At 45.3% G+C, this 14,892-nt stretch overlaps 1 protein-coding gene across 7 annotated transcripts in view; it reads left to right on the top strand.

Moving 5' to 3' along the window:
- The window catches only part of TPD52L1 (TPD52 like 1), a 152,274-nt gene that overhangs the window by 127,833 nt on the left and 9,549 nt on the right, over positions 1-14,892 (top strand). For all 7 annotated transcript variants that reach the window (XM_089530440.1, XM_089530438.1, XM_089530437.1 and 4 more), the window contains one exon: positions 12,284-12,385. In XM_089530440.1, coding sequence (XP_089386566.1) covers positions 12,284-12,385 — 102 coding nt within the window. The remainder of the gene's footprint in view (positions 1-12,283; positions 12,386-14,892) is intronic.

Below are 14,892 nucleotides of genomic sequence, written 5' to 3'. Positions count from 1 at the left end.
AGCAGTGTCAGAGTGGTTTACAACTGCAAGCTAATTTGCCCCCAACAATCTGGGTACTCATGGGTAAAGATAACTGGGCTGTGGAGGAGTCATCTTGATTGGTTAGCAAATGACACTAATATATTGTTTGATCTAGTAATACTATTACATATATCTCATCTTCATTTTTCTGCTTTTCTGCTCCCATAGAGCATTGTTATTTTCATTTTGTAGATAAGGGGGCGGGGGGGGGGGGGAGTCTAACTGGTTTAAGCAATAATTTGCTAATTGTTTTTTGTTGTGTACCATATATATTCGACTATAAGTTAAGTCGAGAAATTTATGCCCAAAAATTGACCCTGAAATCTGGGGTCAGCTTATATACGGGGCAATACAGTTGCCATGGGTTGAGATTGACTGGAGAGCAGTTAACAAGAACAACAAACAGTAATATTGCTCGTAAATGTCCTTTAAAAAGCAACTCTGATGCCCCACTCTCCGTGCCTCAGCAGTGATTGCTGAAGGACCTTGGAAGCACGAGTGTGTGTGTGTGTGTCTGTGTGTGTGTGTTTGATGATTCTCTTCTCAATCCGATCTCCAAATGTTTCCTCCTTCTCCTCCTCCTCCTCCTCCTTGCATTTCTCCATTTTCCCTCCACTTTCAAGGTGATTTTAAAACCTGTTCTCCTCCTCCTCCTCTTCCTCCTTGCTTTCCCTATTTTCCCTCCACTTGCAGCCTGATCTCCAAACCTTTGCTTCTACACCTTCTCTTCCTTGCATTTCCTTCCCTTCCCTTTACTTCCAACCCCAATCTTAAAAACCTGTCTCCTAAATTCTACCCTCGACTTATCCACAGGTCATATAAAATCCATAATTTTGGCCTGAAAACCTTTCCTCGACTTATAAATGAGGTTGACTTGTACACAAGTATATACAGTATATGGCATCTTCAGATAATGTAAATCTAAATAGTAGTATTTTGAATGTTTGTGTCAAGACTTGCCTTTCATCCCACTGCCCTCCCCCCCCCCCCCAGATTTTTGTAGCATCACAAAAACTTATTCAGAAGATTTCCCAGCCCTCTGTGCCAGTTTTTTTTTTTAATTGACTACCAATGGTTTACAGGAGAGCAGTGATGGCCACCACCTTCTCAATTCCACTGGTGAATGCACCTTCTGCTGTCAGAATTATCCTGTTGAATCCTGCTGGGTATTTTGTTTTGGTCCCTTGGAACATGAACACCACTAGACAGGAAAAGGGGAAAGGTGACCTATGAAATGTGAATGTGCCTTAATTAAATAAATAAGCAGCTGAATAGTTACCTTGTAGATTTTAATACCACTTAGCAGCCTTGATGAAGAATGTAAGCATAGCAAGTCAAAACATGCCCAATAAAGCAGTCATGTGCAAATTTAAGAGGATTGTGTGGCTGCTTTAAGAGAAGAACAGCCGCTTTCACTATGCTTTCTAGGTTTTCTCAAGGATAACTACAGCATACAAAATGAGTGAAAATGATGATTGTTACTTGGCTATACACACTTGTGTCCCAGCTTTCCTCTATGAAGCTCTGTGTGGTACATTATAGTTTTCCATGCTATTGCTTAAAGAATACTTGTGTCATAGGTAAAGCTATGAGACAATGATTTGTCCGAGTGAATTTCATGAGAATGTGAGGATTCACCTGTAAAGCATTCTATTCCAAGCCTCCACAATTTATAATCTACTTGGCTGAAAACACCCCATCAGACAGCTGTGGTGGGTTGCCATGTGACTGACAAGAGCGGATTGCGTACTTTTCTTGCCTTGATTCCTGTGTCTTGGAGCTTTCTTTCACACTACGAGAAAAGAGGCAGCAGAATTCTAACCTGACTCTCTTCAGTAAGCAGGTCATATTTTGAAAATGTTTCCCACATTAAAACATCTGAGGCTATGTTGTGCAAATAGAAACTAACATATTAAGGAAATATATGTAGCATAGACATAATCAGTGGTGAATGGTGAGGTGAATTGCAGCAAACAGAAGACAGGGTAGGCATAGACAGAGAGCCATGGGCTTTGGCACATTGTGATCTAGATTAGTGGAATTGCCCCCAGTTGGACTACTACTGGGTAAAAATGCATGCAGGCATTTTTGACATGACTCAATTTTTATGTTTTTTTTTTAGAGGCAGTTTTAAAAGGAAGTAAAATTGAATAGACTACTCCTCAAAGGGTTGCGATCCTTTGTAGACTTAACTAGGGCATGAATCCCATTTAATTCAGTGGGGTTTACTTCCAAGTACAATACTGTAAGTGACAGGGAGGTTTTTCCAGTGCTACTGTTAATTACAAAGTAGCTAGTTTAGTAATACTTAGCAGCAAGCATAAAGCCTGCTAGCAGAGAACAGGCTGCAAAAATGTTCCTGTTTGTATTCCTACTTTTTGAACTTGTTTTATTATAAAGGACTAGGAAGCACTCACTTTGTTTTTAACCACAGGAGAAAATATGCTGGTGTAAAATATCTGCCAACAAACACACAGGCAGAAACCAAACCAGTGAGAGCCCTTCCTCAATTTGCCCACTTCTCATTCATGGCTAGACAAAGCACAATTCATATCCTTCAATTAGAAGGAAGCTTGAACTTGAAATTGTATTTCAAAGGGGAAAACAAAAGCAAAGACAAAAGGGGGGGGGCTTTCAAGTCGAAGTATCAAGCAGACTCTTTTCTTGTTTTATTTGTTGCTGGGTTGCTTTTCTTGAAAGTGCCAACAAATCTCGCTTCATCTCTCAGGTGCAAAGGGAGCACCTCTTTCACTGTGATCCACCCTGACCCAGAGTTTAACCCCCTTCGTCTGTTTGTGACACAACAAGGAGGGTGGAATCACTAGAGCAGTGATGGCGAATCTTTTTAGGTTCGCGTGCCAGGGGGCGGGGCTTCTGCCTTCTCGGGATGGGGATACGTGGTGGGGCAGGGCTTCTGGCGCAGGGGGTGTGGCTTCCACCCTCCATGGGCGGGGCTTCTCCCCCTGCCCCTTTCTCAGAGACAGCTGGAACTCAGCAAAGGCCCGTGAGGGGGCGGAGCCATGGGCAAGTCCCCAGTCCTCCTCTTCCTGGACCTTTCTTCGCCCCAAAGGGCTCTCTGGAGCCCTTTGGGGGTGAGGAAAGGCAAAAGGGGAAGAAGAGGAATGGGCAGCCCCCTGCCTCCCTCCCCACGGACCTTTCCCTGCATCCCAAGTGCCCCGTTTGGGACACTTGGAGGGCAGGAAGGGTAAGTGGGGAGGAAGGGGGCGGGGAGGCCCCCTGCCTCCCTCCCCATGGACCTTTCCCTGCCTCCAGCTGTGTCTCTCGGGACAGTTGAAGGCTGGCAAAGGTCCCTGGGGAGGAGACACTGGCAAGCGCCGGTCGCTCCTCCTCTCCCCACCCTTTTCCCAGCCCCTAGGTCTCTTGAAGAGGCAGCTGAAGGCCAGGAGAAGGCTGCGAGGAGGAGCCAGTGTTTTCTCTAGGAACTTCTAGGTCCTCCTGCAAAACCCTATGGTCAGCATCTGCCAAAGGTTGGCCATAGAATCATACTGGAGGACCTACAGATGCCTAGAGAAGTGTTTTCTCTAGTAGTCTCTAGGTCCTCCAGCAAAGCCCCATGGTCAACATCTGCCAAAGGTTGGCCATAGAGTCATGCTGGAAGACCTACAAATGCCTAGAGAAGTGTTTTCTCTGGTAGTCTCTAGGTCCTCCGGCAAAGCCCCATGGTCAACATCTGCCAAAGGTTGGCCATAGAATCATGCTGGAGGACCTACAAATGCCTAGAGAAGTGTTTTCTCTAGTAGTCTCTAGGGTATGTCCAGAGTGCTGCCTTGTATTCCTTTGGAAATCAGAACCAAGAGGTTGTTCACCTTCCCAGGGGAAAAGCCAGTGTATAAATACAGTAAATAAATAAAAATAACAATATAGGCAATGCTTTTTGCCATGGGCTTGGGAGACATGGGGCTGAGCTGACAGTACAGCATGACCTCACAAGGGAAGTGCAGTGGCATTACCTCTAAGGGTCCAGAGTGTGTCCAGTTGGCCATTGACAATCCACCATGACTGACTACAATATGATAACGGTCCTGGGTTTGCTCTGGTTGTGGCTGAGCCTAACAGGACAAAAACCTTGGACCCTGACAGGGACCTGCGATAGGATCACACAATTGATGGTGTTCTCCAGCCTTATAATCTTTATGATTGGGCTTTTCTGTCTCTGCTTGGCAAACAGACAAGCTGTGGTCGTCTTCATAGGAGCATGGAGGGACAGACAGAGAAATGTGAGCATTGCCCAGTGTCTTCACATTATTTATGCAGTTGCATCTGATGGGAGGGAAAGGGACCTGTGCTTTGTTGATTTTGTTTTTATTGCTGTATATACATTTAAGTCTAGAAAATTTAGTTAAATAATTGACCTAAAAATCTGATTGACTTATTCATGGGCCAATGTAATTTCCCAGCAGAGAAGGAGCCTCCCTCCTTAACATTGGGTAGCTCTGCCCACAAGGCTCCTGGAAGGCAGGGAGAGAAAAAACAAAGGCAAGGGGCCTGACCCCCCCCCTTGCAACCCCAGTCTTCTTCCTGACTAGCTCCTGGTAGACGTGGCTTGGTTTCTCTCAACCAAACCATCCTCTTTTGTCCTGATTTTATCAGCGCTGGACTTAGCTCCCTGAGACCCCACCACCGCCCTCTGACAAGGGCAGGGGCTCCCAAGCAACCCAGTCAGGGTCGCAGGAATGTGAGCCCCCATCGGAGATCTCAGACCACACTGGAGGGGAGGCCATAAGTAATCCCCCCCCCCCCCAGAACAGATGGTGTGCCTTGTAAGGTCTCTCTTGACCCAAGAAGCCCCGGGCATCATCAGGTGTCCAAGAATGCTGCCAACACACACACACACAGCTGACAAGGCCAAGGAGCCAACAGACAGTTTAAGAATAAATTCAGGATTCCAGGGATCACAAATACCAGTTCAGTCCGAGGTCAAGGATGCCAGAGAGTTTGGGTTGCCAAGTCTGTTCCAAGGAGTAGTCAAAGGTCTAGGATGCCAAGAGTCCAAGGACAAGATCCAGAGAAGCCAACAGCATTCACTAAGAAGGACGATAATCACTGACAAACATTCAGCGTGGGCCAGGTGATTTATATCACATGCCCTTGACCCAGGTGCTGCTTGACTAATTAATGCTTCTCTGCAAGCCTCTTGGAATGACGGAGGCACGGCCTTTCTGCTCTTCGCTGGCTAAAGGGAGGAATCTCCAGGCTCTACTGATCTAAATCTCTCAAGTCTGGCCTTTCCAATGGAGCAAGGCTGGGCTGCGAAGGATGGAGGAGGCCCCAAGCCTTCACAGAAGCCCCAGCAGTCATGATGGGGTCCCTCCAGTAGGAGACCAACTCCAGGGTTTCAGGATCGTTTGGGAGACGTCCACCTCAGACAAGTGGGTCCTGGACACAGTTCGCCAAGGCTACCAAATAGAGTTCCATCGTACGCCACGCGACATGTTCACGCCCTCTCTCAAGTCCAACGATCCCGAAAAACACCATCTCCTGCTGGAAGCCATCAAACGACTGTTCTCCATTCAAGCCATCGAACCAGTTACCGAAAGACCAGAGGGGAATAGGATGCTACTCAACATTCTTCCTAGTCCCCAAGAAAAACAGATCCTGGAGAGACATCTTAAACGTAAGAGGGGTCGGCAGGTACATCCGCAATAAGAAATTCTGAATGGAGATGCTGAAGACCATCTTTGCCAGCCTTCAGCCCAGGGACTTTCTTTCTTCTTTGGAGCTTCAAGATGCTTATTTGCATATTTTTATCCACCCGTCCTCCCGTCGCTTTCTCCGCTTCAAATATGGCAAGCTTCACTTCCAATACAGAGCGCTTCCCTTTGGTCTTGCCTCAGCCCCCAGGGTTTTCACCAAAGTTATGGTGACCCTGGTTGCCCATTGGAGGTCTCAACGCCTCCACGGCTACCCATACCTGGACAACCTCTTGATCTGATCGGCAGCAAGACATCAGGGACGTCGAGATACCAACGAGATCCTCAGGTCGCTGGAGCACCACGGCTTCTTAGTCAACCTACAGAAGAGTACCATTCACCCCAACCAACAGAGTCATCATTTGGGGGCTGTGATAGACACCCGGTGCAGGATAGTCTGCCTTCCCCAGGACCGGATCTCCTCCATCCAAAAGACAGTTCAGAAGGTTTTGCAGTCTCCTCGAGCCAGCCTACAACTTCTAGCCCACCCGCAGGGCCTGATGATATCAACCATTGATTGCCTGCCTTGGGCAAGGTTTCATGCCAGGCCACTCCAGTGGCTTCTCCTTCCTCATCAACAAACCATCGCTCTCAAGAGACCAAAGACAATCCTGGTCCCCAACAATGTCCGCCAATCTCTCTGTCAGTGGATTTCTCGGGCGACATGCAAAGGTTGCCCCATTTGGGGCCCCACAAAAGATCCAGATCACCACAGATGCGAGCCTTGGAGGCTGGGGACACACTGCAGGACTCAACTGGCCCAGGGGCGGTGGAGCCTAACAGAGCGGTCCCACAGCATCAACTGGCTAGAACTCTGAGCAATTCGTCTGGCCCTGCTGTCATTCAAACAGCTTATTCACCGCAGGGCTGTTATGATAAGGATGGACAACATTATGGCCAAGGCCCATGTCAACTGTCAGGGGGTGGGGGGACAAGATCGCGATCCCTGATGGACGAGGCCAAGACTCTTCTGTCTTGGGCAGAAATCAACTTGCTATCCCTGGAGGCCAAACATCTCCAGGGCCAACTAAACTCCAAGGCAGTTTGACTAAGCCGAACCGACATAGATCACGACGAGTGGAGCCTACAGCCAGAGGTGTTCCAGACCATCGTGGCGACATTCGGCCGTCCGATCATAGATTTGTTCGCCTCCCCATCCAATGCCAAGACCACCTGGTTAGTCTCCAGGTTCAAGACTTAAGGATCAGAAGATCTCGACAACCTCAATTGTCATTGGCCGACGGGTCCCCTGTATGTCTTCCTGCCAGTTCAGTTGCTGTCAAAACCTCTGTCACGAATCCAGAGGACCAGATCACAGGTCATCCTGGTGGCCCCAGCATGACCCAGATGACCCTGGTTCTCAGAGATTCTTGACCTGGCAACCCAAAGTCTACCTCTCCCGACCAGACCAGACTTACTGTCACAGGGCCAAGTTAAATAAATAAATAATTAATAAAACTTTTTATTTGTATCCTGCTTTTCTGTGGCGAGACAATCAAAGCGGCTCACAACACATTAAAATCCACATTTACAACATTGTGTCCCAAATTCCCCCCCTAAAACAGAATTAAACATGTTACAATTAAAATATCTATTAAAACAAAATTATATATATATATATATATATATATATATATATATATATATATATAAAAATGAGGACAGAGTGGTGGGTTAATGCACGATGTGAGGGGCAGTCATTCTGTGGCCGGGCGCTTTTATTCAGGAAAGGCCTGCCAGATCCAGCATGGCTACAGCTTCACGCTTGGAGATTGAACGGATAATGCTGACTGGTTATGGCTACTCCCCGGAAGTGATTGAGTCCATCCAGGCGTCCGTCTACGATAAAGATCTACGAATATACATTCAAGGCCTTCAAGAGATGGTGTAAGCGAAAGAAGAAATACTTTCTCCGAGTCACGGTCTCCCCACTTCTCCAGTTTCTCCAAGATGGAATTGACCAGGGACTTCACCCTAACACAGTCAAGAGACAGGTGGCGACTATTACCTCTATCCTTCCTCACCATGAGATTGTTCAGGTATCCGCTCACCCTCATATTCGCAGGCGACTCAAGGGAGTTTCCAACAGAGCATCTCTGACAAGACATCGATTCCCGTCCTGGAACCTTCACAAGGATCTACAAGCTCTAACCATACAACCATTTGAGCCTCTGAAGGAGGCGTCTCTCAAGTTCCTCACCTGGAAGACGCTGACCCTCACGGCCGTGACATCGGCCTGCCACATTTCGGAGATCGGCGCCCTATCGGTGAGAAAAGAGCTGTGCATCATCAGACCAGACTCAGTTCTACTTCACCCTGATCCAACATTCACCCCCAAGGTAAATTCGGTTTTTCACACATCTCAAGACATTGTCTTGATTTCCTTCTGTCCTCGGCCTTCTAAAGAGTTGGAAAAGATGTGGCACACCCTGGACGTGTGCAGAGCCATCAAAATCTATCTCAAGAGGACAGCTGTCTTCAGAAAGTCCAAAGCCCTCTTTGTCTCTTTCCAGCCGAGGTTCAAGGGCAAGAAAGTTTCGGTGTCTAGACCTAGCCCCTCCTGATCAGGGAGCCCCTACAGGGCTTTAGACCTAACCCCTCCTGGCTGCAAAGACTTGCTCCCTGCTTTTCACTGGTCCCAGCGTCTCTCAACTTATCCATGGGTCATTTCAAAAACCCTGATTTTGGGCCCCCAAACCTGCCCTCGACTTATACATCGGTATATAAGGATATGTAAAGCAATTTGCAAATTTTACAGTGCTCTATATTCATGATAATAAATAAATGTGGCACAATGGACAATCCAAATTCAACTGAGATATCGACACCAAATTGACACAGAACTGATAGGAAATGCATAATAAAACTTGGAAATAACATTGCAAACTTGGAAATGTACACTGCAAAGTTTGGAAATTGACACTGTAAAATTTGGAAGTTTACATCCATAGGGGAAACCAGCTTGGGAAGGAAGGATTCATGTCTTATTATTATTATTTGTCTTTGGCAGGGAAGGGCGCTACCCCACGTTATCTTCCAACGTGGCAATCATCAGCCTGGCTACCCTCAGGCCCAGCAGGCCTCTGCACAGATATTGGCCGGCCCACAGAGGAACAGCCGACAAGCGCAGGCGACGGCCAGTGCCCAGGGAGCAGGGATACGTCTAATGGCTAACCAAGGGATCACCAATGCCCCTGCTCGCCCAAAAAGTGCCCCAGCTCCAACCTACGAGAGGCTTAACCAGTGGGTGACGATTGCACCAGAACAACCAAAAAGTGCACCAGTTCAAACCTATGAGAGGCTTAACCAGTGGATGACCACAGCAGCTGAACGACCAAGAAGTGCCCCAGTTGAAAGCCACCAGGGGATGACTGCACCCAAACGATGTGGCTTCTGAATGGCCAAGCCAGGGAAGACCACTGCCACAGAACAACCAGGAGGTAACGCGATTGAAAGCCTGTCTTTATGATGAAGCACCCGGATTCGCGCGTACCAAATGGCCAAGGAGAGCATGGCCAAAGACCAGGAACGCCAGGGAAACCCAAGGCTTTGAAGGCAGAAGGTGCAAGGGTCATCGGTGCAGTTTTAAGACATTTTAGGAGATAGACTATAGATAGACTGATAGGATTCTTTTCAAGTTTTTTATACATCAAGTTTTTTATAAGTCATCCCTTTGAATTTGCTGAGGATCCGTTCCTGAGACCCTGAAAACTAGACAGTTTGCATATGTTCAACCCCCAGCTCCTTTCCATCCCCCCTCCCCTTGCTCCTTACCTCATTTTGCACGCGCGCACACACATACACACTCCTTAGCTTTGCCCTGGAAGCTAATAGGGGTCGTTCCCCCAGTCCGGGGGCTCTGAGATGGGGCCCAGCGGCTGCCAGGGTCTGGAACTCACTCCCTGCCAGCAAGCTGCCATGGCAGACTCCTTTCCCACTGGATGCGTGCCACACACTCCTCTGCCACAGCCAGCGGCCACCTGCTCGCCTCCCCTCTCTCCCCCTCGCAGTGGGGCTGGATTAGTTCTTACAAGGCACTGGGGCTCAGGCCCTTATCACACAAGCAAAATTTGAAGTTATCCCAGGGTCAGTGTGAAGGCAATGCAGGGGCAATCATGGGGCCATCTTAAACCCAATCAGGGCTCATTCCAGGGTTAGGTAAATCCTCTTTTCCCTTGAATTTACCTAACCCTGGAATAACCCCCGATTGCGTTTAGGATGGCTCCTGATTGAAACCCCATGATTGCTCCTGCATTGCCTTCACATTGACCCTGGGATAACTTCAAATTTTGCTCATATGATAAGGGCCAGGGAGAATGCAAAGATTCTGGTTTTGGTAGGCAAGAAAGGAAAGGGGGAGAGATAAACTAGAAGCACTTTGGAAATGAAAGGGAAGCAAAGTCGGGCAAGTGTCGAGGAGAGGATGTTGTTTGTGCATGGAGGGAGAGGTAGAAGGATGGTGGGGGGAGATGGTGGATTCCCCACTTGCTTCCCATCTCAGCCCCATTGCAATGGGGCTGGTTCAGCTGAGCCTTCTCAAATGCAATGGGGCTGAGAGAGAGATAGAAAGGGAGGGGTTGCTCCCTTTCTCAGTCCCATTGCCTTTGAGCAGACTCAGTTGATCCAGCCGTATGGCCATGGGGCTAAGAGACAGAGCTGGGGGGGGGGGGGTCTGCTTTCTCTATGAGCCCCATTGCCTTGGAAGAATTGATCCAGCCCCACTGCGAAGGGGAGAGAGGGGAGGCGAGCAGGTGGCCACTGGCTCTGGCAGAAGAGTGTCGTTCATCTTCAACTCATGCTTATTCTCCACAGCAGCACCAGGCTCCTGGAACTTGAGTTGCTTGCTGCTGTGGGGTTCAATATTGGTGATGCTTCTGCTACTGCTGTTCCCCCAAAGGTGGCTTTAGTTTGTGTCCCGGCCCATTTGTAAGTAAGCTGACTGGCAGCTGGGCAAGCATAAGAAGTGTGGCTCTTGCACTTTCACGGTAACAGCATCAGCAAAGCAGCAGTTTCTGTGGTGCCTGGCTCTAGGGGCTCTGCTGCCTTTTGCCACTATGTAGCATGAAGCTCAACTGTTAATGCTGCCCTTGCTCTCTACTGCCTAGCAATATTCCTGAACAAGATTGGTTTGGGATGTCCTTAAGAGATGCCCCACTGAGGCACGAATTATTCTTGTTAACTGCTTTCACTTCAACTCTGACTCATGACGATCCTATGGATGAAACATCTCCGATACTCTCTATCTTCTATTGCTCTGCTTAATTTATGCAAATCCATGCCTGTGACCTCTCTGATTGAGTCTATCCATCCACCTTCATCTCTCTGCTTTTTTCTGCCTTTCTTAGCATGATTATCTTTTCCAGTGAGTGATTCCTTTAGATGATGTGGCCAAAGTATGACAGCCTCAGATTGATCATCTTTGCTTCCAAGCAGATTTCAAGCTTGATCTGTTCAAGGACCCATTTGTTTGTCCTTTTGGCTGTCTGTGGTATCCTCAGCACTCATCTCCAGCATCCCATCTCAAATGAATAGATACTCTTCATGTCTGCTTTCTTCATTGTTCAGCTCTCCTATCTTTACATGGTGATGGGAAATACAATAGCTCGGATGATTCTAACTTTAGTGTCCATTTGTATATATCTTTACTCTTTAGGATCTAGTCTGGTTTTTATCTAATTCTAGCTACAAATGTATTCTTTTTGGCTGAGGAACAGCAGTGGGGGGAAAAACACACCTGGGTAATTAGGGCAAATGTTCCATCCAGACCTCCTGTCCTTAGAATCTGTGAGTGAAGATCCCCCCCCCCCCATCCTCTGGAATCTGCATAGAATAAATTGGGGGAGAGGGGCAGGTGAGCGGCATGTATGTGCAGCGGTCAGCCACATTGGGAACTTGTCTTCCTTCAAGCCAAAAAAAAACCTATGCAAGTGACTTGCTGTTCACAATTGGGCATGAGAGACAATGTAGGATCTGATTAGGCTATTCTGACAGGTGAGTAGGCACGGTCCCACCTGCCTCAAGCAATAGCCCATCCTTGCTGATGTAGTTGTATAGTTTACATCCTTTAGGCAGCTTTTTTTTTTTTTTTTTTTTGCCTTCCCAAACCTGCATTTATAGGTGATACAGTCCAAAGATGTGGACTAGAGAAGAGTGGGAGGGAGAACAAAATGGGGTGAGTGGGTGGATGAAAAAAGGCAAATAATTTCTCTTTCACTCTTGTACCTTACAAAAAATTAATGTAATTTTATTACAGTTCATTCCTTTGATGTGGCTGAGCATTTTGTTATATATGGAACATACCTAGCAGACTTAAAATAACTGAAAAGCTGTTGGGATCAAAAGGCGTTTGGTAAACAATTTTAAAACTATCAGGTGTGTTTTTGCTGTTCCTCAGTTGAATTTAATATACTGAAGTTTCACTTTAATGTTTAGTATTGGTAGTTTGTTGGTCAATTTAAAGGATAACAATGGTACTCATCTGAGTTGTATCTTAAATGACTGAATCTTTTCTGTTAAAATTGATGTTTATACTGTAGTGTCGTTTATTTCAGGTATAAGAGGACACAGGAGACTCTGAGTCAAGCCGGACAAAAGGCTACAGCAGCTATCAGCAATGTTGGTACAGTCATCAGTAAGAAGTTTGGAGATATGAGGTACAAAAAATGGACTTAATTACAAGGATGAAATTTAGTCATATTCTTCACTTTTCTTTATTTCACAGCATTATGATAATTAAGTTGAATCATGGCTAAGCCAACTTTTTCTCCTTTTATCACAAAGGAAACAAATGATAGCTAATTAACATTGTATTGCTGATTTAAGGTCTTGGTAAATTGCCAGAGAAACAGGATTACTTATTGGAATCCTATTTAGTAAGCAGCACTAAACATATGTAAGTGGGGCTAGAAAAACTCCATTAGCTTAATTCTTTTCATGAATTGAGTCTTTGAAACAGAAATGTTTGAAGAAGAAAAATTTGCCTCCTAGCAGTTCTTGAAAACATCAGTAGAGGCTGTACTATTTTATCAAATTTCCAAGGAATGTTAAACAGTAATAAAGACTTTGGTTAAACAATCCAGCATCTTTCATATCTCCCTTCACTGCCCTCGGCAGAATGATCTGCACAAAGGAAGGTGGATCTGTTCAGAGATTCAGAGCTGTCCCTTACAGTGGAATCAGTTTCCTTCATGTAACATTATTGGTATTGCAGATAGAAGCAACTGTTGAGTGGCATGGATTTCTTCTAGAACTATTTGACTTAAATCTGTATGTGTCCTCTCATTCCTACCCAATTTGTCCTCTCCCTAGTTTGAGAGCTGGGAGGAATTTACACAAAGAGCAGGCTCAAGATTAAAGGGTTAAGCATAGTGTTGTGGCTTAAATATCCTAAAGGCCCCAAATTCCCACCTGATCTTAGAGGCTAAGCAGAGTCAGCTCCATCAGTACTTGGATGAGAGACCACCAACCAATACCAGCTGCTGTTTCAGAGGAAGGAATGGAAGAACCACATCTGAATAGTCTTTGTTTAAGAAAAGCCTGTGAAATTCATGGAGGTGCCATAAGTTGACCATTGATTTGAAGGCAGATCCATATCATATTGCATAGAACTGCTTCTCAGTTTTCAAAATAGAGTAGAAAGCCCAGGAAATTCTAACCACAAATTAAGTCACATCAAGCTTGGTCCTGTAGTTGCAATCTTTCTGCTCACTTACAGAGAGTTAACAGGTAGTCCAAGTATCCTTTAATCTGTGGATTTTAGGCATACATAAGTGTTGGTATTTTTTTTTCTTCATCGACCGACCAAAAAAGAACTAGTTGTGAGAACTACGTATATTGTTGAGTTTACTATGGTCATTTCTTGCTTTTCCTTGTTGTTTATCACCTTTTCTCTTCCTTCCCCCACTCTATTTTCCTCCCCACCCTGAAATGTACATTTTGGGCTCCCCACCCTGAAATCTACAATAGGGCACAAACATCTTCATGTGCATCTCTCACTGAAGTGTTGTATATAGTCCAGTATTTTTGTTTTCTAAAAAGTGTATTTTAACTTCTACTTTGAAAAAAATTACCTTTGTTTTCCTGTCCTTCTGAACATCGTATTGTTTAGCACAAGTCTGTGGTACTTCATAAATGCTAGAGAATTTTTTAAAACACTAAAACCAAATTAGCAAAACCAAGAGTGTGAAAATATTAGGATCTGGGCTTTACAAAAATGCTAGATTTTAATTTTCTTTTATGAATAATTTCCTTCTCATATTAATAATGTACAGTAGTGTGTAATGTAATATATAAAAGAAATTCATATTTTCATCCTTGTGATCATAATACAAAAGGAAGAAGTTGAAAACAAATCAGGACACTGAAAAACAAGAATAGTTCAAAAAGCTGTTAAATTTAATGCAGACGTTTCCTGTTCACAGAATAGCTTTCTGGCAATTACTTTGTTACCAGTTTGTATCTGATAACTCTAAATCTTTTTAAGCCTTGTTTTCCAAGGAAAGTGAGCCAAAGTAGAAGTCTGAAAGAAATGTGTGTGCAAGTCTGATTGTTCAGGAAAGCTGGAGAGCTGATTACAGTTTCGTTGTCAGCCAGGGAATTAAAAGATAAACTCAAGGATAGAAGCTATTGCTCTTATTACTTTGAATTGTTTACTGTATGTTAGTTTCATCAAACGTTCAGATGCTGTGTGACACAGCAGAGCAGTGCCTCCATCCCCAAGGCCTCTGTTTGGACAGAAGTATATATAAAGTGTACCTCAGGGCCATTACTCAGTAACTGCTAAATTGGTTTGTATTTGTCTGTCTTCATTATGTTTGAAAAGTAAGAGGTGATAAAGGAGTATTGTCTGTAGCATTTAACCTGTGGAGACTAGCCATTCCCTACCCTAATGTTTTATAGAGAAATCTTATACAAAATTATTTAGAAATTGTTTCCATTAAGGTCAGTGCCACTAACTCCCAAGTAAATTATCCCAGAGTGCAAATGTCTGTCATTATTTAACCAGTCTTTCATGCAAAGCCTTCAGGGACTTTCTGCTGCATCCTATTGCTACAAAACCTATTCTTTTGGATTGTTGAAGTATAGGGAGCAGGAATGGTGGTCCCTAAAGCAAGGAAACCCAAGGTCTGGTTGCTTGAACACACACAGAAGTAAAATTGGT

This window comes from Sceloporus occidentalis, unplaced genomic scaffold (assembly GCF_023333645.1).
Source record: "Sceloporus occidentalis isolate IW3139 unplaced genomic scaffold, rSceOcc1.0.p SCAF_6, whole genome shotgun sequence".
NCBI classification, from domain to species: Eukaryota; Metazoa; Chordata; class Lepidosauria; order Squamata; family Phrynosomatidae; genus Sceloporus; species Sceloporus occidentalis.
The sequence above is the reverse complement of the archived record's forward strand: the minus strand, read 5'-3'. Positions and strand labels throughout refer to the sequence as shown.